General features: G+C 42.0%; 1 protein-coding gene across 2 annotated transcripts in view; it reads left to right on the top strand.

The window, feature by feature from the left end:
- The first annotated feature begins 1,667 nt into the window (after positions 1 to 1,667).
- The window catches only part of Fam120c (family with sequence similarity 120C), a 144,169-nt gene continuing 120,625 nt past the window's right edge, over positions 1,668 to 25,211 (top strand). The window contains exon 1 of one of the 2 annotated variants that reach the window (XM_029554362.1): positions 1,668 to 3,800. In XM_029554362.1, the coding sequence (XP_029410222.1) occupies positions 3,117 to 3,800 (684 nt within the window). In that variant the 5' untranslated portion in view covers positions 1,668 to 3,116. The remainder of the gene's footprint in view (positions 3,801 to 25,211) is intronic. The other variant, XM_008849683.3, reaches the window with a different exon arrangement.

Raw genomic sequence — 25,211 nt, forward strand, 5'->3', positions numbered from 1 at the left:
GGGTATAGTTTGTTTTGCTTTTTTCTTTTTTCTTTATTTGAGACATTGTATTACTCTTAGCCCAGGAAGACCTGGAAATCACTATGTAGCCAAGGATAGCTTCAAACTTGGGCAATCCTCCTGCCTCAGCCTTCCAAGTGCTAGAGCTACAGGCTGAAGTCACCACACCCACTTCCTAACGCTATCTTAAGCAAAAACAGTAATAGCAACAATATGGGATTGTGGGGCTGAAGAGATGGCTCAGCAATTAAGAGCACTTGCTGGTCTTCCAGGGGATCCAGGTTCAATTCCCAGCAACCACATAATGGCTAACAATCATACGTAACTCCAGTTCCAAGGGATACTATGCCCTCTTCTGGCCTCTGAAGGCATTGCATGCATGTGGTGCACTTAACAAGCATGCAGGCAGAACACTCACACATTAACAAGATAAAATACGGGCTGGAGAGATGGCTCAGAGGTTAAGAACACTCGTTTTCTTGCAGAAGACCCGGGTTCAAATCACAGCACCCACATGGCAGCTAGCAGCTGTCTGTAACTCCAGTTTCAGGGGATCCCACAGACTCCTCTGTCCTCCACGGGTGTTGCATGACATGGGTGCGCTTACTTTCATGCAGGCATAACACTCATACACATAAAGCAGAAAATAATAAAATAATTTTTAAAAAACTTAAAATATGGGATTGCTTCAGAGAAACCAAGGATAGGAATGTCTTAAGAATGATTTGGGGGCTAGAGAGATAACTCAGCAGTTAAGAGCACTGGCTGCTCTTGCAGACGACCTGGGTTCAATTCCCAGCATGCACATGGCAGCTAACAACTATTGGTAAATCCAGTTCCAGGGAATCCAACACCCTCTTGTGACCTCCTCAGGCATTGCACGATGGGGTGAACTTAAATACATGCAGGCAATGCACTCATACACATAAAATAAAAATAATAAATAAATGTATAATTAAAAAATGATAAATAAAATACATATTTTAAATGATTTGAAGTCAGGAGTGGTGGAGCACACCTATAGTACCTGCACTTGGAAGGCTAAAGTCAGTCAATCCAGAGAGGTTAAGGCCAGCCTGGGCTACATAGTGAGTTCAAGCCACCTGAGTTGCCTAGCAAGAGAATGTCTCAAAACAAAAGAACAACAACAAAAAGAATTAGCTAGATGCTGGAACTTCAACACCATGAAGATTTTCTACCTCTCATCTCTGATCTCAGAGTTTACATTTTCTTTTTCTTCATGCCAAAGTTTTGCTTCTGTTCTGCTGATGGGAAAATTGAATGCTGAGTTCCCAAGTTTTACACTTGGAGAAAAGATGGTATCGCTAATGTAATTTCACATTTCTAGGGAATAACATTCTGATTGACCCAGGTTGGATTAGGTGTCCACCTCTGAACCAGTCAGCTTTGGAGATGGCAATATGACAGTATTTGTTTGCTGGCTTTCTTGTTTCCTGGAAATCACCACATAGCCCAAGCTGGCCTCAAACTTAAGGTGATCTTCCTGCCTTAACCTCCTGAGTGCTGGAATTACAAGCATGCTTGGCTAACATGACAGTTTTTTTTTTTTTTTTTTTTTTTTTTTTTAAAAAAAAAAAAAAAAAAAGGGAAGGGGTCAATTCCAGGAAAATGGATGCTGGGCAGATAATCCATTGTGTGCATTTTACCACAAAACATCTATTCCTTCATCCTTTATTCCTCCCATCCTTCATCTCTTCAAACCATTGCCCTTTCCTTTCCTTTTAACTGCTTGTTTTAAGTGTTACCTATATGTACTGCCTCTTTGCCACTCTGGCTTGTTCCGCATCAGCTAATCTTATGATAAATTCCTTTATGGAATTTGCAGCTCTTTTTTTTGCATTTCCATCCTAACAAATTATTCCAGCATCATTCATTTTGATTACTCCTAGGTTCTGCACTTTTGTGCTCTGCCATTACTTACCGCCTTGCTTTCTTCTGTATTCCTGCTGAAGGAATGGGCCCTAACATCTAGGCAGAAGACAGGTGCTACATGGGCAGTACCTGAAGCATGCTGAAAACACTTTTCAAAAGATCGTGAGGAAATTAGAGCCCTTGCAGCTATTTTGAAGTGTTCCCACACAAACGGATTCATTAAGTTTGAAAACAAATGCCCTAACCTTAAGCCATGGCCCAGTGAGTACCCAAAAGGTCCAGCTTGTAGTTTAATTTGTGTGTTTATCTCCCTGACCAGAGATCCTGGGGGAAGTGATAATTCAGTTTCATTTTGACGATACATTGTCTTAGGTAAATGTTTCACCATTCCTAGTGTGGACAACAATGCTTCAAAGAATTACAGTGGCTAAAAGTAAGTGGATTGATACACAAACAGCAGTGATTGTTATATTTAATATGCGTTCTTTCCCATTCATTAAGAGCTATGCATATTATCTTTTCCATGGAAGGGAAAATTCTCCCTCTCAGGGAACTTTAGCTCACTTTAGCCAAATTCAATCAATCCACTATACTTCTTTTCCAGTGTTGTACCCCACCCCCATTCCCTTTTCTGGGAATAGCTGTATAACACCCTGAGGCAACCTGGCAGGGTGAAAGGAGTTCGCGCCCCTAAATCTTAAACACACATTTTCATGCCCCGCCTCTTCTGACCCTGTGATTATCAGGCCTGACAAGGGCCTAGTTCCTTGACTGCATCTCCAGGCCTTACGGGAAAAGACTACGACTCCCAGGATGCCCATCTCTCCGCCTCGATTCCCTTCCCCCTGCTAGAAAGCTTGTATCACGGAGAAGACGAGGCAACATGGCTCCCGGTGGTGGAAGGCAGAAGCTTCACCCCCTTTGAAACGGTGAAGAATAGCGGCGGGAGAGGAGCAAAAAAGAGAAGTGACTACGAGCCTTCATCACTTTTATCTTCCCAGCCTCGCTTGAGTCTGGTCAGCCTCACCTCTGCTCTCCACCCTTAACCCAGCCTGTGGTCTCCTCCCCTCCCCACCCTCGCTTCCTCGCCCCTCCCGTAGGGAACCCTTTGCCCGCCCCCCTCACCCCCTGCGGAGTGCGCACGCGCCCGCCTCCGGCTTCGCGCCGGGATCGCGTACTGGTCGGCCTGCGCAGCCGCCGTCTCGTCTGCCCGCCGAGAAAGCATGGGCGTCCAGGGCTTCCAAGAGTTCTTGGAGAAGCGCTGTCCTGGCGCCGTGGTGCCGGTGGACCTCCTCAAACTCGCGCGCACCGTCTCGCGCCAGCAGCAGCAGCACCTACACCGCCAGCTGCCACCAGCAGCCCTAGCGCCGGGGGCTCCACGCGTCATCAGGGGTTCTGCTCCTCTGCAGCCGCCGCTCCCGCCCGCTGCCTTTGGTGCCTATTCCGGGGGCGCGGGGCCGACTCGGCATCATCACCCTGCTCACCATTTCCACCACCATGGCCAGGCGCAGCCGGGGCTGCACCCGCCGCCGCCGCCCCCTCCGCTGCCCGGGGCCCGGGTGCTGGTAGACGCGGGCTCGGCGCTGCCGCGCCTCTATGGCGGCTACCAGACGGATTGGGTTTGTGGCGGCCAGTGGAATGCCATGCTGGGCTACTTGTCAGCGCTGTGCCAGGCTTGTGCCTATCCCGGCGGCGACGGCCTGGAGCTGGTGGTCATGTTCCCCGGGGGCCTGGGCAAGGACCGACTGGCCGAATGGGGCCGTCGGTGTCAGGCGGAACGGCAGACTGCGCAACTGATCGTGGGACACGTGGGCAACAAGGGCACCCCTCCACCGCGGGCCTGGTTCCTGCCACCTGCCTGCCTGAGCCACTGCGTGAGGCTAGCACTCATCCGCTTCCGGGTCAAGGTGAGGGAGGGGTCAGATTTTCAATAAAATGCCCCACATCTGTTCCCTCCAGACTAAACACCTAACCATTCACCGACCTCCTTGCCTCCTGTCCACTCACTCACCCAACCTACTTGGCTAACTACTTGACCATTTTATCCACTTCATCCCTTCATACAGCCTCCTAACAGTTCACACACCTAGACCCTATCTCTACCCACGTCATCCTTAGTAGCTCCCTTTACCTTCCTTTATCCAGTTGGCCTACCTGTTGCTTTTGGCAGAATGTACTCAAAATTTCTTTGGGGCCTCATGTTTCTCCTGCTGTCTTCTCCCTCAAACTGTAATGCATTTTTTCATTTTTTCCAGTTGATATCCCTCCCCTATTTCTCTTTTCAGCCTCACAGCAAGTCAATTAAACAGGTGTTAATCGAACACTTTTCTTCTACATTTCCCTCCATTTTGAACCAGTGCTGCCTTTTCACTGATCCATGCAGTCTTTTTCATTTCAACAGGCTTCTATCTTGGCATATCTTAGCCTAAACAGACAACTCACTGATTCAGCAAGTATGAGCACACTGTGTGTAGGGGTTTCAGACACATTTGAGACACCATTCCTGCCTTTAGAAAATCAAGTGTATACACATATGATATTTATTTAATGGTGTAAATGCACGCTGTTTTATGGTACGGATAGTAAGTACAGAACCTGTTTGCGTGGGATGGGGTGGTATTTGTGAACTACAATGGTCTGGGAGACTTCCTGAAGACAGACCTCACCTGAATAGGCTGGCTACGAATGGATCACAGGTTTTGGAGGCGGTTGTTTTAAGTGGTGGAAGAAGTTGAGCAGAAGCAAAAAAAAAAGAAAACCAAATGTGTGAGGCCCCATGGGCAGTTAAGTCCAGTCTGCATGAAGTTGGGTCACTGCATATGGGTCTCAGGGAAAAGCTTGGCAGCATCCCCAGGTCTTGGCACCACTGCTCTTCCTCTGTTACTTTCCCATACTTCTAGGATTCAAGTTCCTACGTGGGGAGAATAGCAAGGCTTGAGAAGTAAGGAGGTGGGTATGAAGAAGGAAAAGTAGTACAGGGTTTGAAACTGCAAATTCCCCAGCCAGGCTTTTGGGGGATGTCCTCCTAGGACAGGGGATTTAGGGATTCCAGAACTAAACAGGTGATAGCAAATGGAGTAAATGAGAATATTTCAGGCGTGAGACTGTAAGGTCTACTACATAGAGAAGTTTACAGTGGTCATAGAGTGTGACTAGTTCTGTTATGTTAGATGCCTAGTGCCCAGCATCAAATCTGTGCCTCAGCTGGGTATATTATAGCTGTTTTAATTTGAAAAGCCAGCAGTGGGTTAGGGACATAGCACATTGCTAGAGTGTCCTTACCGACCAGGAGGTCTTGGGTTCAGTCCCCTAATGCCATGCATGCAAAAATGCAATCAGGGGCTAGCTTAAATATAAATGTATCAAAAAAAAAAAACCCTACTTGCATGTTCTCCTGACTGGACATTTTATTTTATTATTTATGTGTATATGTTGGGGCAGGGGTGTAGGGGAGGTGGCATTTGCCTTCAGATGCCAGAAGAGAGGGGAGATGGAGTTACAGGTATTTGTAAGTTGCCTGATTTGGGTGCTGAGAATTGAACTCGGGTCCTCTGGAAGAAGTGCTCTTAACGGCTGAACCATCGCTCCAGCCTCCTGACTGAACATTTTAAAACAGATTCTTCATCTACAGCCATTTCCCTCTACTTTGTTTTCATGGATACCATTCAGGCTTTAAGGATTTTTTTTTTTTTTGCTCCACTAATTTTTACCATGTTATTATTGGCAACTTGACTGTGGCCACTAGTGATGACTATGTTGTTGGGGCAGTTTTTTAATTTTTAATTAATTATTTTATTTATCTATTTATTTATTTATTTGTGATGCCAAGGAAAATGCTCTACTGTTGAATGACATCATAGCTTTTAAATGCTTTTTGTAAAATTACTGTCTCATTGGGTCATTACAAAAATTCATGAACCAGCATTACCCTGTTTTCCAAATGGGGAAGGTTGCCCGGAGATAACCTAGTAATAAGGGACAGAGCTGGGATTCTGGGATTCATGTACATGCAGTGTGGCTCCAGAGCTCTCTTTACAACAGTGCTCTAAGATGAAACTTTCTAAAGTGCTGTCGGTTAGATAATTTCCTACTGGACTAAATACTTCATTGACTCCTGGATAAAAGACAGGTTCGGTTAATTCATTTGTGTTATTCCATTCATTATTGAGTGCTTTCTGTAGGGTAAGTGCTATGCTCGTTGTTGGGGATTCCTGCCATCAAGGAGGTCAGGGTTTAGTAAAAGACTGAAAACAAAATTGCATGTACTCTGTGCTAATGGCAAGTGATGAAAAATGTAGCCCATTTAAATGGAGCATGGTGAGCTTGCAGTTAGTGAGTGAGTGAAATTTGGGAGAGCCTTTGTAGATTGGTGCTATGAAGAGGGTTAAGGATAGCACAGGTAGTTGACAAGGGTGTGAAGACCTAAAGCAGCCTGTATGTGAGCTCTGAATAGGTTTTGATCGGTGATTGGTAGGAGAGATGAACACTGGGTTTCCAAACTTTTTTATTCATACTCTCTGTCAGAATTTTTGAGAAACAACTGTAAGTGTATTTTGTCATACTTCACACAGTTTTAAAAATATTTTATATGTGTATGAGTGTATTGCCTGCATGTATGAGTACCCCCATGTTGTGCAGTGCCGCAGAGATCAGAAGAGAGCTTCAGAGTCCCCTGGAACTGGAGTTAAGGATGGTTCGTAGCCGCCATGTGGGTGCTTGGAATCGAACCCGGGTCCTCTGCAAGAGCAGTCAGTGATCTTAACTGCTGAGCCATCTCTCCAGCCCTACAGTTTCTTTTTTGAGACAGGTTCTCATGTAGTTCAGGCTGCCCTTGAATTCATTGTGTAGCCAAGGCTGACCTTGAACTCTCGATCTTCCTACCTCCACCTCTCAATTGCTATGATTACAAGAGTGCACCACCACACTTGCTGCAGTCTCATTTTTTAAAATTCCAGCAGTTGGGGGCTGGAGAGATGGCTCAGCGGTTAAGAACACTGACTGTTCTTGCAGAAGACCCAGGTTTGAATCCCAGCACCCACATGGAAGCTAACAACTGTCTGTAACTCCAGTTCCAGGGGATCCGACAGCCTCTTCTGTCCTCTGCAAGCATTGCACGACACGGGTGCGCTTACCTACATGCAGGCATAACATTCATATACATAAAATAAAATTAATAAATAAAACTTTTTAAAAAAAAATTCCAGCAGTGGTGTGTGCCTCTATAGTCCCAGCTACTCAGGAGACTGAGGAGGATGGCTTGAGCCTTGGAGTTTGAGGCTCAAGTCTTGTGATACAGTGAGACACTGTAAATGAATATCCCAGCAGTACATAAAAAAAAAATAAGATGGCATGGAGAGATGGGCGGATCAAGTATAATTAAAAAAAAAAAAGTCTCAGTAATGAATATTCCAATGTTCTCTGTAAAATTCTTTTGACTCTGCTGTGTGTTTGAAGATATCATGACAACATGCAGGGGGTGGGGGAGATTCCCAACAGTTCTTTAGTCCCGAGAACCACAGTTTAGGGAATGTGTAAATCTTATTTGCCTATGCTAGATTAGAAACAATCTGGTCTTTTAATATTCTTTCTAATGTACTTTGGGTGTAGGATTCTCTTTTCCTTAATAAGTCAGTGATCCTAAGAGAATGGGTTGTAAGAGTGACATTTTAAAAGTGTTTAGTGTGCTCGGTATGGTGGCACACATCTGTAATCTCAGTACTCAGGTTACTGAGGCAGAAAGATCGTGAGTTCTGGGCTACATAAGGGAGACGTCTCAAAAACCAAAGTATTGGGGCTGGAGAGATGGCTCATCAGTTAAGAACACTGGTTGTTCTTGCAGAAGACCTGGGTTCGAATCCCAGCACCCACATGGCAGCTAACAACTGTCCATAACTCCAGTTCCAGGGGATCCGACGGCCTCTTCTGTCCTGCACAGGCATTGCACGACATGGGTGCACTTTCCTACATGCAAGCAATACACTCATACACATAAAAATAAAAATCTAAAAAACCAAAGTGTAAATTGTGACTTTTAGTAGATTTAAGACTGAGTCCAGAATTGCATAAGCAGTACCATTCTCACTGAGTGAAGTGCTCTTGGTTGTGATGGGTGACGTTTTTGTTGTTGGAGTGATGAAGAATGTCTTGGATCGTGGTGCAGATTCAAGGTGTGTTAGTAAGTGCTTTGCCTTTTCAGAGGCCTGTTCTCTTTTAAAAGGTAGCAAGTTTTCACATGGGTGATGTGCATGGAGCATGTACATTTGTGTATTAGTGCCTCAGTGCAAAAACCCACTCCCTAAATTCCCTCCATGCCTTGGTTTTGTTCTTTGGAAGGAAAATGAGTCTTTATTTCAAGTCTCATTTTCATTTGTAGTAGAGAATTTGGAGATTGGGTTGTCTAGCTTTAGATGAGTTAGGACTTTCCAGGAAAAAACAATTGGTGTATATTGTTGAGATGATTTAGGGGAGCGGGAGCAGGGGTATTTTTTTTTCCTTGAGATAGGGTTTCACGATACAACTGTGGCTGGCCTGGAACTTGCTATGTAGACCAGGCTGGCTTCAAAATCACAGAACTCCACCTGCCTCTGCCTCCTGACTGCTGAAATTAAAGGCATGCACCACTATGCCCAGCCTGTTGAGATGGTTGTCATTTTGTTTGTTATAGTTATATGCTCAGTATACCTTTGTAAGCGAAAATAGCCAGTAGCAAGAAAATTCAGTAACCCCCCCCCAAGTTTCTGGCCCATTCGCTTCCAAAGGATCTCAGAAGCAGAGCAACTTAAAACAGTTTTAGACTGTGATTCAAAAGATGATGTGGTGTGATGCCAGAAGTGAAAGCTTTATTTAATGCTTTGTGTACATGAACAAAAATATAACTAGCATGTAAAACCCATCATTTTACAGCTGTAACTTTTAGAAGGAGGTTAAAGGAAAATGAGTTGCTTTAAAGAAAAAAAGTTACTATGATATTTGTTTGTGTCGGAAACCATATTGGTAGTACATGAATAACCACATTTTGAGAGGTCTGACCAGGACTGATGCCATTTGTGTTTTCCTTTTTCGGAGTTTAATAAAACAATGTCTGACGTGCTTCCTGATGGTTAATGAATCGTAGGTGACTCTTCAGATGGAAGATGATCGTAATAGTAATCAGTGCTACTTCTTGAGCACCGAGTTGGATATAAAATGCTTTTTTTAATTTTATTTATTATTTTTATTTTATGTGTATGCATGTATTGCCTGCATGTAGGTAAGTGCACCTGTGTCATGCAATGCCCGTGGAGGTGAGAAGAGGCTGTCGGATCCCCTGGGACTGGAGCCACGGACAGTTGTTAGCTGCCATGTGGGTGCTCGGATTCGAACACATGTCTTGCAAGAACAACCAATGTTCTTAACCGCTGAGCCATCTCTCCAGCTCCAGATATAAAATGTTTTTGTTTTTTTTCTTTCGGTCTTTTTGAGATAGGGTCTCCCTGTAGCCCCAGCTGTCCTGGAACTCACTATGTACACCAGGCTGGCCTTGAATTCACAGAGATCCGCCTGTCTCTGCCTCCTGAGTACTGGGATTAAAGGCATGTGCCACCACCTCCGGCATAAAATGTTTTAAAAATATAGTATTTTGTTTAATCTGCACAAGTTTACAAGATACATGATATCCTCCCCATTTTACAAGTGAATGACTGAGTGCAAAGAGGTAAAATGGGGGCTGAGGCTTGAGCAAGACCCTGGGTTTAGTCCCTGGAATCAAAACTAAACCAAACCAAAAAAAAAAAAAAAAAACCCAAGAAGTAATTAAAAAAAAATATTTTGGTCCTGGAGATGAAACCCAGGGACTCCTGCATGGTAAGTACTGTACCACTGTGCTAAAACCCAGACCTCCAATTTTTTTTGGGGGGGGGGTCAGACTGGTAAGTGTGATAAAAATCCTTACTTTAGATCTATATTGTTCAGTCTTTCTGCAGAATCCCATGACACTTCCTTCTTTTTGAACCTTCTTGTGTATGATTGTATACTTTTATTGACTAAGTACATAGATAAATGAAGAAAGTAAGTAGATTTGTTGAGCACTGCATTTGTGCCAGCGATGCTGAAATGCACAGTACTGCCAATGCCAGGCAAATGTGTTAGCTAATTGCCAAGTGACTCACGCTGGGATGTTTAGGAATACAAATCCCTTTTTTAAAAAAATATTATTTTTATTTTATGTTTATAAGTGTATTGCCTGCATGTAAGTGCACCCATGTTGTGCAGTGCCCACAAAGGTCAGAAGAAGGCATTGAATTCCCCTGGAACCGGAGTTATGGATGGTCGTTAGCTACCATGTGGGTGCTAGGAACCAAACTTGGGTCCTTTGCAAGAGCAGCCAGTGCTCTTAACTTCTGAGCCATTTCTCCAGGCCCATGATCCCTTTCTATGCACAGATTTCCTCTCCCCCCTCTTCCCCCTCCTCCCCTGCAAGCACACTCTTGAGCTGCATTTCTGGCCTCATGTATCAATAAACTTTGAAAGATTAAAATAGTCTCACTTTATAATTTCCTTAACCTATTATCTCTGTCTCCTTTCCCCTTTCTAACAAAATTTTTGAAAAAGACAATTCTCATTCCCTAATCTATTGTCACTTAAAAATTTTTATCTATTTAGTGTATGTGAATGCATGTGTGTGGGTACATGCATGCTGCTATTCCAATGTGGACGTCAGAGGACAAGTCAGTTCTTCTACCATGTGGGTCCTGGGGATCCAACTCAGGTCTTCAGGCTTGGTCACAAGAGCATTAACTTGCTGAGTCATCTTGCTGGCTCTGTGTTGCCATTTAAAATTTAAATTTACATTTATTTATTGTGTGTGTGTGTGTGTGTGTGTGTGTGTGTGCACGCGCGCGTACGCCATGGTGTTACCTTCTTTTGTTTCCCTTTTTTCCCCATTAGATCCCTTCTTGCCATCAAACAGTCCCCTTTCTATTTTCTTGTCCTATATTATATATAGAATATAAAATCTAGGGGCTGAAGAGATGGCTCAGCGGTTAAGAATACTGGCTGTTCTTGCAGAAGACCCGGGTTCGAATCCCAGCACCCACATGGCAGCTAAAAACTGTCATAACTCCAGTTTCGGGGGATCCGACAGCCTCTTCTGACCTCCACGAGCATTTCACTTACCTACATGCAGGCAATAAAAATAATAAATAAGGCTGGGTATGGTGGTACACACCTGTAATCCCAGCACTTGAGAGGCAGAGGCAGGCAGATCTTTGTGAGTTCAAGGCCAGCCTGGTCTACATAGTGAGTTCCAGGACAGCTGTGGCTACAGGGAGACCCTGTCTCAAAAAGACCAATAAATAAATAAATAAATAAAAATAATAATAAATATTTTTTTAAAAGAATATAAAATCTAGATTCACATGTGATAGAAAACATTTGTCTTTATGAGTCTGGCTTATTTCACTTAACATGGTCTCCAGTTGCACCCAGTTTCTTGCGAATAACACAATTTTATTCTTTTTTTTGAATAAAACCAGTGTGTATATGTACCACATTTTCTTCATCCATTCATTTATTGATGAACATATAGGATCATATCATGGCTCTTTGAATATTGCTGCATGGGTGTGCAAGTATCTCTGGTATGTTGACTTAGATTCCTTAGAGGTATATACCCAAAAGCGACTGCAAAGATTATCTTCTTTTCTGTAGGCTGTTTTTTTTTTTTTTCACTCTGTCATTTCTTTTCCTGTCCAGAAGTTCTTAAATTTCGTACAATTTCTTGTGTCAGTTCTTGCTACTATTTCATAAATTCTTAGAACCTTTTTCAGAAAGTCCTTGTGTATGCCTATATCTTGAAGTGTCTTCCTATATTTTTCTGTAGCAGTTTCAGTGTCAGGTCTTAAGTTCTTTGAGCATTTTGAGCTGACTTGTGTGCAGGGTCAGAGATACAGATCTAGTTTTGTTCTACCTTTGGTATCCAGCTTTTAAAACACCATTTGTTGAAGTCTTTTGTCCAATGTATCTTTTTGGCACCTTTGTCAAAAGTCAAGAATCTGTAGCTCTGTAGGTTTTATTTCAATGTCCTATTCTATTCCACTGGTCTGTGAATCTGTTTTTGTGCCAATACTGTGCTGAATTTGTTACTGTGTGGATGCCATTGGAATTTTTTTTTTCGGTCTTCTTGAGACAGGGTTTCCCTGAAGCCCCAGCTGTCCTGGAACTCACTATGTAGACCAGGCTGGCCTGGAACTCACAGAGATCCTCCTGCCTCTGCCTCCCGAATGCTGGGATTAAAGGCGTGCGCCACCACGCCTGGCGCTATTGGAATCAGATATGTAGGTTGCATTCAGAAATAGGCCATTTTCAGAGTATTTTAATTTTTTTTTACATTTATTTATATGGTGTGTGTGTGTGCACGCGCATGCCCCATGGCATGTGTGTAGACATCAGAAAACAACTTATGGGAGGTGGTTTTCTCCTTCCACCATATGGGTCCTGAGAATCAAGCTTAGATTGTGAGGCTTGGTGACAGGTGCCTTTATTTGCTGAGCCATCTTGCTGGCCGTATTTTTTTTTAAATTTTGTACATTTATTTTGTGTATGAATGTGCACATGCATATGCCAATGTGTGGATGTAAAGGTCAGAGATTTAGAACTGCCTTTGCTGTATCCCAAAGGGTATATTAAGTTGTGATTGCATTTTCAATTGATTCTGGGATTTAAAATTTTTTCCCCATGATTTCTTCCATGATCCACTTACTGATCAAGAGTATATTGTTAAGGCAGTCATCATGCCACATGTCTGTAATCCTAGCACTTGAGAGGTTTTGGTTGGACAGTTGCTCTGAGTTTAAGGCCAGCCTGGGCTATATAGCAAGTACCAGGCTAGCCAGTGCTACATAACAAGACTTCCTCAAAAACCAAACTTGGACTGTCAAGATGGTTCAGTGGGGTAAAGGTTCTTGGCACCAACCCTGACAACCTGAGTTCATTCCCTGGGACCCACATAGTACAAGGAGAGAACCAACTCATGAAAGTTGTCTTCTGACATCCACACAGTCACTGTGATGCATGCCTGCCTTCCCTCCCCAATAAATGTAAGTTTTTTAAAAAAACTAGAAAACTGTATTGCTCAATTTTTATGTGTTTGCATCATTGCCATTATGATCTCATAAGATACAATAATCTTTATTCTTAAAATACATTCTATTTTAGAGAAAACTCCATGGGCTACTGAGAAGAATGTGTATTCTACAATTACTAGATATACTATTCTGTAGATGTTTGCTAAGTATATTTGATCTATGGTGCAGTTTAACTCAAGTTTTTTTGTTGAGTTTTTTTGTCCATTTGGTCTGTCAATGAGGGTAGGGTATTTAAGTCACCCACTATTATTATTTCTGGACTTATTTGTTCCTTCATATCCAGCACTGCTTGTTTTTTTTTTCCATAATGTATTGTTTATTCTCCAGTATAACAGAATATGCTCTACTATTACAAACAGGTTTACCAAAAAGGTGTCATATATACCAATCAGATGCACTTTTCAGACAATATTACTCAGAGTACCTTTTGTGGAAAGCTGTCTAGATGTTGAATTACTAGTGAAACATTTATGTTTTAGTCATACATGCATATAGTGTGTTTTGATAAAATCCACTTCCTGTTCCCTCTCCTCCCATTCCTCCCCTCACTGCTTTCCCCTCCCAACTTCATGTACTCTCTCTCTTTTAAAAATCACTGAGTCCACTTAGTGCTGCATATATATGTGCATGGATGTAGGACATTCAGGATTCTGAGTGGGGTAACCTAGACCCAGAATGACAAATGCTTGTATTCTTTCTCATACATGGATGCTATATTAGAAACTTTGGATATGTGCATTTAAACTGGAGTACCCATAGAAATCAGAAAACTAGTAAGGGGCCATGGAGGGTGGATACAAAATAGGTGGTAGTCATTTTCTTTCTTCAATTTGCTTTTCTTAATAAGATTTCTCTTTCCTCTGAATTCGTTTTGCTCTTTAGCTTTTTAAAAGTCTTTCCAGACTTCCAATTTTTAATTGCTTTTCTCTGTTCATAATGTGTTTCCCCCTCTCTTCAGTATTCGTCCTACTCTTGGTGCCTATTTCTGATTTTCCTGCTTTCCTGTACCTTTTGCTTTTGTCTTCTGCTCTTATGTTTTCAAAATTGATTTCTCTCATTCTCTGTATTTTCTCTTTGTCATCACCTGACACAGAGTCTCCCACATGACTGCTTTTTTATACAAGGTAAACACAGTACTGTCATTCCTGAACTTGGCTTTGCTGTTCACATTGTCAAAGGGAACATTAAGAAATGCCTCAAGGCTGGTGTGGTGGCACATGCCTTTAATCCCAGCACTTTGGAGGCAGTCAGGCAGATCTCTGTGAGTTCAAGGCCAGCCTGGTCTACATAGTGAGTTCCAGGACAGCTGGGGTACAGGGAGACCCTGTCTCAAAAAGACCAAAAACAAGGTGGAAGAAGGTTGACTTTCAGATTACTTTGCCCACAGAACACATTGATGTGTCAGATGGAGATGCATCATGTGGGCAAAGAGAAGATTACACACTTTGTTTCCTGCCAGCTATAATTGCTGACCTATATACCCTAGTAGGGCTTGTTTTATTAAATTGGGTGCACCATGTTCAATGCATATATATTTATAATGGTTGCATCTCATTGGTGGGATGTTTTTTATTAGTATCTAGTGGTCGTTATTTCTCTGATTTTTGTTTGAAGTCTGTCAGATGTCAGAATAGCTGTGTCAATTTATTTTTAAACTTCCATTTGCTTGAAGAATTTACTTCCATCTTTTCACCTTCAGTCTGTGTCTTTGCCAGTGAGATATGTTTCTTAGAGTCAATAGATCATTGAATCTTATTTTTTAAATCCTATCAGCTAGTTTTCATCTTTTAATTGGGAGAATTAAGACCATTTTCATTTTCATATAGACTTATTGATTGTTCATTCATGTAATTTTATTGTCTTTTTTTTAGGTTGGCTAGATTATTTCTTTTCTCTCTCCCCTGTTTGTTCTTTAAAAATATTTTGTTGCTGGGCATGGTGGTGCACGCCTTTAGTCCTAGCACTTGGGAAGCAGAGGCAGGTGGATCTTTGTGAGTTCAAGGCCAGCTTGGTCTACATAGTGAGTTCAGGTCAGCTGGGACTACAGGGAGACCCTGTCCCAAAAAGACAAAAAAAGGTTTTTTTTATTATTTTTTAAAAAAATTGTGTGTGAAGTGTATTGCCTGCCTCTATGTAAGTGTGCTGCTGTGTCATACAATGCCCATAGAGGTCAGAAGAGGGTGATGGATTCCCCTAGAATTTATGGACAGTTGTTAGCCACCATGTGGATGCTGGGACTCAAACCTGGGTCCTCTGCAAGAGCAGCTGGTGCTCTTAAATGCTGAGCCATCTCTTCAGCCCTTTCTCCCCTATTTGTATTAGAGATGTTTTTCTTAGTTATCCTTTGTTCATGTATTCTTTTCATGAAATTCTTTCCTTTTGTCATATTACTTTACCTGGCAAGAAATGAGCAAATGTCTATTCACTCCAGATAGGGCACCAACAACAGACCAGTGAAAAAATTCGACCAAAGTTAAGCTCAATGAGCTAGTGAGTTTTGGGGTTACTTACAGGAGCATGGATGATTCAAAGGCAATTGCATCACCAAAAGACCCTTTCCATCATGGATGATAACTTGTGAATGCTATACCCCTGGAGCTACCTCTACTATTTGGGAAGGAACCTTGTGAATCTTGTAAGTTTCAGGAGTTTCCTGGTACTTTTGAGGTTTTTTTTTTTTTTTAACTCCCTAATCCTTGTACATTTCTTTTACTTTCTCAGTCTTGACTCCTTCCCAACCCTCTGGGAGGCAATATTTAAATTTAGAAGAAATGACCATGCAACACCTATGTTCCCATGATTGAGACTGTCTTTTATGTGTGATGCCTGTCATCAGCACTGCTAAATTTGTGGTCATGAATTGCTTTAGTGTGTGTTTGTCTTGGAAGGCCTTTATTTTTCTATTAATTTTAAAAGATACTTTGCTGGATATAATGATCTTTTTTGGCAGTTGTTTACTTTCAGGGCTTGGAAACATACAAACTACATACTTACCTAACTTTCAGGATTTCTACTGAGATCTGATGTTATTTAAAATGAAAGGGAGATTTTTTTTTTTTTTTTTTTGTTTTTTTGAGACAGGATCTCCCAGTAGCCCTAGCAGTCCTGGAACTCACTATATAGACCAGGCTGGCCTTGAACTCACAGAGATCCGCCTGCCTCTGCTGGGATTAAAGGCATGCGCCACCACGATCTTTTTTAAAGGTTAAAAACTCATTCAATCGTATGTCTTACAGGGTTTATTCTGATGTGAGTTTTAAGTGAGTTAGTGTTTATCGCTTATAGCTTTTGTTTCTAAAAATATTTTACTTTAATATTTTATTTATTTTTAATGTATGAGTGTTTTGCCTGCATGTATGTACATGCACACATGTTGTGCAATGCCCTCAGAGGTCAAAAGAGGCGATCAGATCCCATGGAACTGGAGTTAAGGACAGTTAGCTGCCATGTGGGTGCTGGGAACTGAACCTGGGTCTTCTGCAAGAGCAGCCAGTGCTCTTAAACACTGAGCCATCTCTCCAGCCCCCTTTGTTTTGTTTTTTGACATCTTGAGTGTATGTGTTTTGACGAAGTCTGTTTATATTTATTTGGGGTTCTGAATGACTGGCATAAGAACATATTCCTAGGTGATCTGGAGCTCACAGATATCTGCCTATCTCTCCCTCTCCAGTGCTGGGATTAAAGCTGTAGGCCACCACACCTGTCCTCTCAGGGTTTTATTTAGGGGTCTTCTTAGGAAGCAGTTTTCCCTTTCTTCAGTACCATTTAGAAAGAAAAAAGCTGTTCTAACAGCAACAATATCAAACAAAACCAGATTTAAAAATTCACTTAAGAGCCAGTGAGCCTGACAATCTGAGCTTGATTCCCAGAACCCACATAGTGGAAAGAGAGAACTGACTCCCACAAGTTGTCCTCTGACCTCCACAAGCACACCATAGCAAGCACATGCACACACACACACAGACACGGATGCACCCACAAAATAATAAATGCAAGAAAAGTTAAAATACATTTAAAATCAATTAAAGCCAGCTTCTGTACCAGCAATGACCATAAAACAGGAAACTACGAAAGTAATGTAGAGTTTGGTATGAGGTTAAATATTAATGAAGTCAAAGCAAAAATAGTGAGAGACTGGAAAGATGGCTCACTGGCTAAGAACACTGGATGCTCTTGCATCAGACCCAGGTTTGATTCCCAGCACCCACATGGCAGCTAACAACCACCTAAAAAATTGAAAATAAAAATCATTTTTAAAGATGAAAATGTATTGGAGTGGCTTCTTTCTGGGTATACTAATATTGGAATCTGCCAGTTGGACGGCACGGTCAGTTTAAGTTGGAATCTCTTATCTTTTTTACCATTCAGGCTGATGGTGATTCCAGACGGGTCAAGGTTCTCATATACAACAGGGCAGCCTTCTGGAGCCTCTGCTGGCCTCGCTTAGCTTTACAGACTGTGGGACAGACAGGGTCTCTAGAGACTCCCCAGTTTCTATACTCTGGACCAGCCAATGTCTAAGCCAAGAGTTGTCGCAGGAGTGCTAAGACCTGTAGTGGATTCAGTGCTTTTATATCTAGCCCAGCAAGTGAATGCTCTGCAGAGGGAGGAGGCTGTGACTATCAAATGCCCTGCTGGACCTGAGCTTCAGAGTTCTCAGTCTTCCCCAGCAGTAAACCAGGAAGCAGAGTTGTCTCCAGAGCCCACTGATGAGAGGTACGGGGTTGTGGGTCTGCAGTTCTCAGTTGATTAGGTTTGTGTATTTCCATGGAAAACAGGGCCAACTCCCACTGTGCTTTTTGCAGCCCGAGCCTCCTGCCACCAAAACCAGTCTCTCCCCTTCCCCATGGCTGTCAAAAGGGGAAGTAGCCTGCCGTGGAGCTGTGATTTTTCTGACTTGTGATTATTCTTTTATGTTCAGGCTCCTAGAGTAGCTTAGTTTTAAACAGCATGTCACCTTTCAAGATGGCGCTGACTGTAGCCTTTCCACAGACTGACAAAATGGATTTTTATCTCCAGTGGTGACCTGTCTCACAGAAGTCACCATCACACCAAATCCTCCAACCAGAGTTAGCCTTATGATAACTGTGGGGTTGTCCTGTGATACGACTGTCAGTCTCTTTTCTCCTGGGCCCCCTTGGCTTACCTTTGCATAAGGCTTCTGCTTCCCCTCTCTTGGTGCTGGTGGTGGAGCTAGAGCCATGTACTGCTTATCATTGAGTAGCATATTTTTCTGTGTTTTTCATAGGTAATCCTCCTTGTGTCATTTCTGATGGTCTTCCAGTCTATCTTTGGAGTCGTCTATCTATTTTGTTAACCTGACTCTCCTCAATCAGTGTGACATGGAAGCAGTTTCTAATCAGCAATTTTATCCCAGAATTCATTTTTTTTTTAAAAAAACAGTGACTTACTAGGTACCAGGTTGGTCTCAAGTTTATGATTTCTGTCTCAGCATCCTGATTGCTGAGATTATAGGTATGTGCCTCAATGCCCGGCCTCAGCACTGTACATTTCTGTGTTCCCCTAACCATAGCATAGAAAACTCCTTATTCTTGGTCAAATGTTGACAGTGTGACATCTCTCAGTTAGCTAAGGTGAATGACGCTTTCCCTTTTTCTAACATAACGTACTTTTTCTTACCTCTTGTTTTTTTTTTTTCTCTTGCATTTCTTTAGTATTTTCACATCAGATTATAACTCTCTTTTAATTTTTTGTTTTTTGAGACAGGGTCCTCCTGTAGCCCCAGCTGGCCTGGAATTTCCTATGTAGACCAGGCTGGCCTCTATCAGACAGAGATCCATGTGCCTCTGCCTCCTGCATGCTGGGATCAAAGGCCTGTGCTACTGTGCCCAGCCTATAATTTTCTTTTTAAAAATATTTTTTATTTCTATTTTAAGAGTAAGAGTGTATTGCTTGCATGTGTGTAAGTGCACCTGTGTAGTGCAAGGCCCACAGAGGTCAGAAGAGGGTATCGGATCCCCTGGAACTGGAGTTACAAATAGTTAGCTGCCATGTGGGGTGCTGGGAATTGAGCCTGGGTTCTCTGGAAGAGCTCCAGTGCTTTTACCACTGAGTCATCTCTCCAGCCCCCTATAATTCTTTTTTAAATGAGATCCAAGGGAGTAGGGATTTGTTCTAGAATGTAATATACAATGTAAAAGAATTTAGTGTTCTGTGTTAATTCTAGGTTAATCAACTCAGCTTACAAACTGAATTATCAAACTCTTGTGACACTGAAGTTTTGTCAGCTACTTATAGCAATGTGTTTATTTCCCATTTGGTGAAAATAATAGCAACCACATGGACATGGTACCATACATGTAGATAATTTCAATTTTCAGCATTTCTATTTTTGTAGCTAAAATAAAAATAGTCTCAGTATAGTTATTAGCCCAATTGTACTGCTATAACATGGATGGACCAAGATTTGAACCTTACAATTGACATCAAAATTCTTCTTTAATGTGTATCTAAAGAATGTGCTTATATTTTATGGCTACATTTTACTTTCTCCAGAACCCCCTTTCTTAGTTTATGTAAAATAATTCCTAACAGCATTGATTTTGGACCAGACAAGTTGGCTTTTTAAAAATCTCTGTTCTTTTTATCTACTAGTTATGTAAACTCAGGCAAGTTAAATTCTCTGTGCTTAATTTCCTCATCTAGAAGATGAGAATAGCAATAAAAACTACATCACAGACTTTGTTGTGAGTGTTAAATTATTTAAGTGCTAGAACATTATATGGCACATATAAATCCTGTGTACTGTTACTTCAACCAAAGTAACTGTGTGCCAAGTCAGTTGGACATAGGTCACCTCACTGTTGGATATTATTACGATGATGTATTTTTTACTTTCTGTTGTGATACAATGCCATGACCAAGGCAACTTACAGAAGGAATGGTTTCTTTGGCTTATAGTACCAGAAGGCTAAGAGTCCATCATGGTGGCAGAGGTGGCCGGAGCAGAAAGCTAAGTGCTGACATCTTCAGACAAACACAGGAAGCAGAGAGAAACTGAAATCCAGCAAGGCTTAAGAATTCTCAAAGCCCACCCCCAGTGATTTACCTCCTCCAGCATGGCCATACTTCCTAATGGTTCCATGATCCTCCCCAAACAGCACCACGAACTGGGGACCAAGTGTCCAAATACTTGGAGCCTATTGTGGACCCTCATTCAAACCACCACATTCCACTTCTGGCCACCATAGGCTCGAGACCATATCATAATACAAAATGCATTTACTCCAACCTTAAACGTCCCCATAGTCTTTAAAGAGCCTCAACACTATTCAAAAACTCCAGAGTCCAAAGTCTCTCCTGAGACTTAAAGCATTCGCTTAACTGTAAGTGTCCTGCAAAAATCAAATTATATACTTCCAACATACAATGGAAGCAAATCTACACTCCCCTTCTAACAGGGAGGAATGGTGGCATAGTGAGGAAATAACGGACCAAATTAGCGCTGAAACTGCAGCTCCGTGTCTGATGACTTGGACTTTACTTCTAAATGACTTAGATGGCTCTGCACCTCCAGCTTTGCTACATGCAACATATCTTTCTTGGGCTGGTTCTGCTCCTTATATGCAGCTCCCCATGGCAGATATCTCATGGCTCTGGCATCTTCAACACCTTGAGGTCTCCATTGAAAACCATGGTTGACCTTTACAGCTTCACACAATGGCCTCTCAGGGCCTCTTGACCTGTCAGGACCTTCTTTATGCAGGGATGCCCCCTGCTGCCCACTGCCTGGCCTCTAAGGCTTTGAAAACTGCACTAGAAGAACCAGTGACCCCTTCATTCTTGCATCTTTCATGCCTCCCAAGTTCCACTGCCAGCTTGTGATGGACCTCTACCTGCTTCATCCACATTAGCAGCAGCTTCTATATGTTGCCATTTTTTTCTAGGAGAAAAGCCCTTAGGCTATTTGCTTTCAGAAGGAAGGTTAGCTGGGTGGGGGTCTTACCCTGAGGGTACTCTTTCCATTGTCCAAGTACAAAACTGTAGGCCTGTCAATGGTTCTAATCTCCTTAACAGAGCCTTTCCTTTAGCACGTCTTGACTCCAACATTAAACTTCCTTGTGTTTACTTTTTCAATCCAAACTGTACATTCTGTATTTCTGCCCCACTTGTTCTTTTTCATTGTAAATCTCCATAATCTTCACTATTAATAACCAAGCCAGGCTGTCTTGAAATTTCCTCCACCAAAGAAATTAGTCTATTACTTTTCAGCTTACCTCAGGCAAGCCTTTAGACTGGGGGCTGATGGCAACCAGACTCTGCCATCTGAGTCTGCCATATCCCAGTTGCTACTTAAGTCCTTATTGCCCTTAGAACTGCCTTGCTCTTGGCACTACTTTCTTCCAGGTTTCTACTAAGACAGTCCATTAAGCTCTACTTTACAGCATTCTACTGCTTTTCTAGTCCAAACTCCCAGTCCTGTACATTCCTCCAAAACCCCACATGGTCATGTTTTTCACAGCAACAGGATACCAACTTCTATATTAGTTACTTTTCTGTAGCTGTGTTAAAACACCATGACCAAGGCAACTTACAGAAGGAAGAGTTTATTTGGTTTACAGTTCCAGAGCATTAAGAGTTCATCATGGCAGGGAGGCATGATGGCAAAGGTGACCAGAGCAGAAAGCTGAATATTCTCATCTTTAAGCAGCACAGGAAGCAGAGCAAAGATGGGAATCCAGCAAGGCTTAAGAACTCTCAAAGCCCAGTGTGGCCTCCAGCATGGCCACACCTAAAGGTTCCATGTTCCTCCCCAAACAGCACCAGGAACTGGGGACCAAGTGTCTATGGGGGACACTCACTCAAACCAACACAGGTGATTATTATTCATCATTATTGTGTATCAGTGTGAGCATGTATATGTGATGGCACATGTCTGGAGGTCAGAAGACAACTTTTGGGAATTGATCTCTTTTCATCATGAGATCCAGGATCAAACTCAGATCATCAGGTTTTCCATCTCACGAGAATGATCACCTCTCTCTTAGGCTTTAAACTTAGTATGACTTGGTATATAGGACTTGCATGATGTGTCTACTATTCTCTAGCTTCATATCACGCCATTTTTTATCAAGATTATAATTGTTTTCAGTTTAATATTTTGAACACCTACTTTGTACCTGACAGTTTGTGCTAAGTACAGTAGAATTCATTAATTCAACCAATATTCACAGTGTTCCTACTTTGTGTCAGGCATAGTTTAGGATTATGAAGATAAACTGGGTATGGTGACTCATACTTGTGATCCCAGCACTCTACAGGCTGAGGCAGGAGGATTGCTATGAATTTGAGGCCAGCCAGGGCTACATAGTGACACCCTGTCCAAAACAAAACAAAAAAGCAAAATAATGTTTAGTTTGTATTGGAAAAAAATAAAATAATCAAGAATAATAGAGAAATTGATAATTTTGGTCAAATAGTAATAAGCACTGTGGAGAAGTTTTGAGGGAAGTGAAATAAGAGTATTGAAGTCAGGGATACAAAGTCTGCTGCTCTGCTGGTCTAGTAGTGCGTAGTCCAGTAATATAGTAAGAAAATACAATATGAGACCCTAGGATAATTGTTTTCTGGCTCTTGTCATAAGCCCAAGGCCATGACCAACAGAAGTGATGAAACCAGGATTTGCATAACAGGCGTCAAAACCCCTAACTCTTATCCACATAGGAAATTACAAAGGTTAACGAAGAGTTCGCAGACTGGTAACCCATAGGTTATATATGACCTGTGCGTATAGTTTCCATTGTCCATACTTTTGTTTTTGGTGGGGGGAATGAGCAAATGAACATTATTTTCTTTCATTGATAGTGTTCCCTAGAATCCGAAGTCAAATAATAATGTTTTTGGAGTAAATATTAAGGCATCTAGTTGAATGATTTTCATTTCATGCTGTCATGTATATGAACATATTTTTTTGTAAATTAGAATTTGTTGTCAACTTTATTTATTTTTGGTCTTTTTTAGACAGGGTCTCCCTGTATCCCCAGCTGGTCTGGAACTCGCTATGTAGACCAGGCTGGCCTTGAACTCACAGAGATCCACCCGCCTCACCACGCCTGGCCTTATTATTTTTACTTTATGTGTATGAGTGTATTGCCTGCATGTAGGTATGTGCACCCGTGTCATGCAATGCCCACAGAGGTAAGAAGAAGGCATCGGATCCCCTGGAACTGGAGTTACAGACAGTTTGTTAGCTGCTATGTGGGTGCTGGGAATTGAACCTGGGTCCACTACAAGAGCATCCACTGCTTTTAACCACTGAACCATCTCTCCAGCCCCTTGTTGTTAACTTTAAAACAATGGAAATGTTTAAAAAAAGTCAGACTTCCCAACTATTCTTGGCATATCAGATCTCTCAAAATACTGGCCATCCCCTTTTGGTGAGCCATTTATTTACTGGCATTTCGATCACTCCATGGTTTCTCCCTGACACAGTGACAAAGTGCCTCTCATCATTAATAATGAAATTTTCTACAATGGCTCCTTATGATTACCAACCTTTTGATAATCATAGCTTTATGCAGTCTGTTTCCACCTCGTGTGGGGTAACAACAAAAGCAATAAAAATCATTTCCAAGAGAAAAGATTTGATTATAAAATACTACAACTCCCATCTTGCTTGTTCTCTCCAGCTTTCCCTCCCTCTCTTTCCCTCTCTCTCTCCCTTTCTCCACCCCCCCAACCACTCATTGTTTGATCATTGATGAAGCAAGCTGATTCACATGACAAGAAACTGGGGGCATTCTCCATCCAACACCAAGTCAGGAACAGCAACCTTCAATCCAACTATCTGCAAAAAACTGAATCCTGCCAACAGCCAGGGATGTGATCTTAGAAGTGGATATTTTGCTTCAAACCTTGATGACTTGATTGTAGCCTGTGAGAGACCCTGAAAGCAAATGGCGCAGTTCAGCCAGATGGCCCAGCTAAGCCATGCTCACAGATACTATTGAAATAATAAATGTTATTTTAAGCTGGGTGTGGTGGCATATGCCTTTAATCCCAGCACTTGGGAGGCATAGGAATGTGAAGGCCAGCCTGGTCTACATAGCTCCAGGCCACCTGAAGCTACAGGGAGACCCTGTCTCAAAGAAAACAACAGCAACAACAAATCAATAAAAATTATTTTAAGCCTCTGAAGTTTTGGGTTAATTTGTTTATGGAAATGGATAACTAGAACATTGTTGTTGTTCTTATACTTTTTAATAATAGTTTTTATGGCCATGGAATTCTTCATATACCTGTATCTACAAAATGAAAAAGATTTTGCAAGAAGAGTCCCGTATTTATGGTCTGGTGATGTATCTTTTATATACTTTACATAACTTTATACTTAATATAACTTAGGCAAGTGGTAGAGCACTTGTTAACTTGTGCAAGGTCTTTGGTTCTATCTCCCACATTGCAAAAATAAATAAAACTGGGCATGGTAGTCCCACCATTTGGGAGACTTAGGCAAGATGATTGCTGTGAGTTCCAGGCCAGCCTGGGTTATGCAGTGAGACTCTGTCTCAGTAAGCAAACAAAAATGTACATGCGAAAATGGTCACATATTTAAAGGAAAAATGGATAGAACATTTTGTGGAGCTGATGGATTTTCCCATGTATCTGAATAAAATGTGGCTGTTGAAAGACTACAATTTAAGATACGAATTTTAAAAAAGCCATTGCTGGGGCTGGAGAGATGGCTCAGTGGTTAAGAGCACTGGTTGTAGCTGGGCATGGTGGCACAGCCTTTAGTCTCAGCACTCGGGAGGCAGTGGTAGGTGGATCTCTGTGAGATGGAGGCCAGCCTGGTCTATATAGCAAGTTCCAGGTCAGCTGAGGTTACAGGGAGACCCTGTCTCAAAAAGACCAAGAAAAAAAAAGCACTGGTTTGCTCTTGCAGAGGACCGGGATTCCCAGTACCTGCATGTGACTAACAACAGTCTGTCACTCCAGTTCCAGGGGGTCCGACACCCTCTTCTGACCTCGTGGGTGCACTTGCATGAATATATGCAGTACACTCATAGACATAAAAATAATAAAATATTTTTAAAATTAAATCATTGTAAGAGGTAATGATCATAATACAGAAACGATGAATGCTGAAATGAAAAAATATCTTAAAAATTGGCTTGGAATTTCAACAGTCTGTTTTAATACAGAATTAAGGGGTTACCATGGAATGCAATGATT

The sequence above is a fragment of the Nannospalax galili genome, unplaced genomic scaffold, assembly GCF_000622305.1.
Source record: "Nannospalax galili isolate Female #2095 unplaced genomic scaffold, S.galili_v1.0 scaffold225, whole genome shotgun sequence".
In the NCBI taxonomy this organism is placed as follows: domain Eukaryota; kingdom Metazoa; phylum Chordata; class Mammalia; order Rodentia; family Spalacidae; genus Nannospalax; species Nannospalax galili.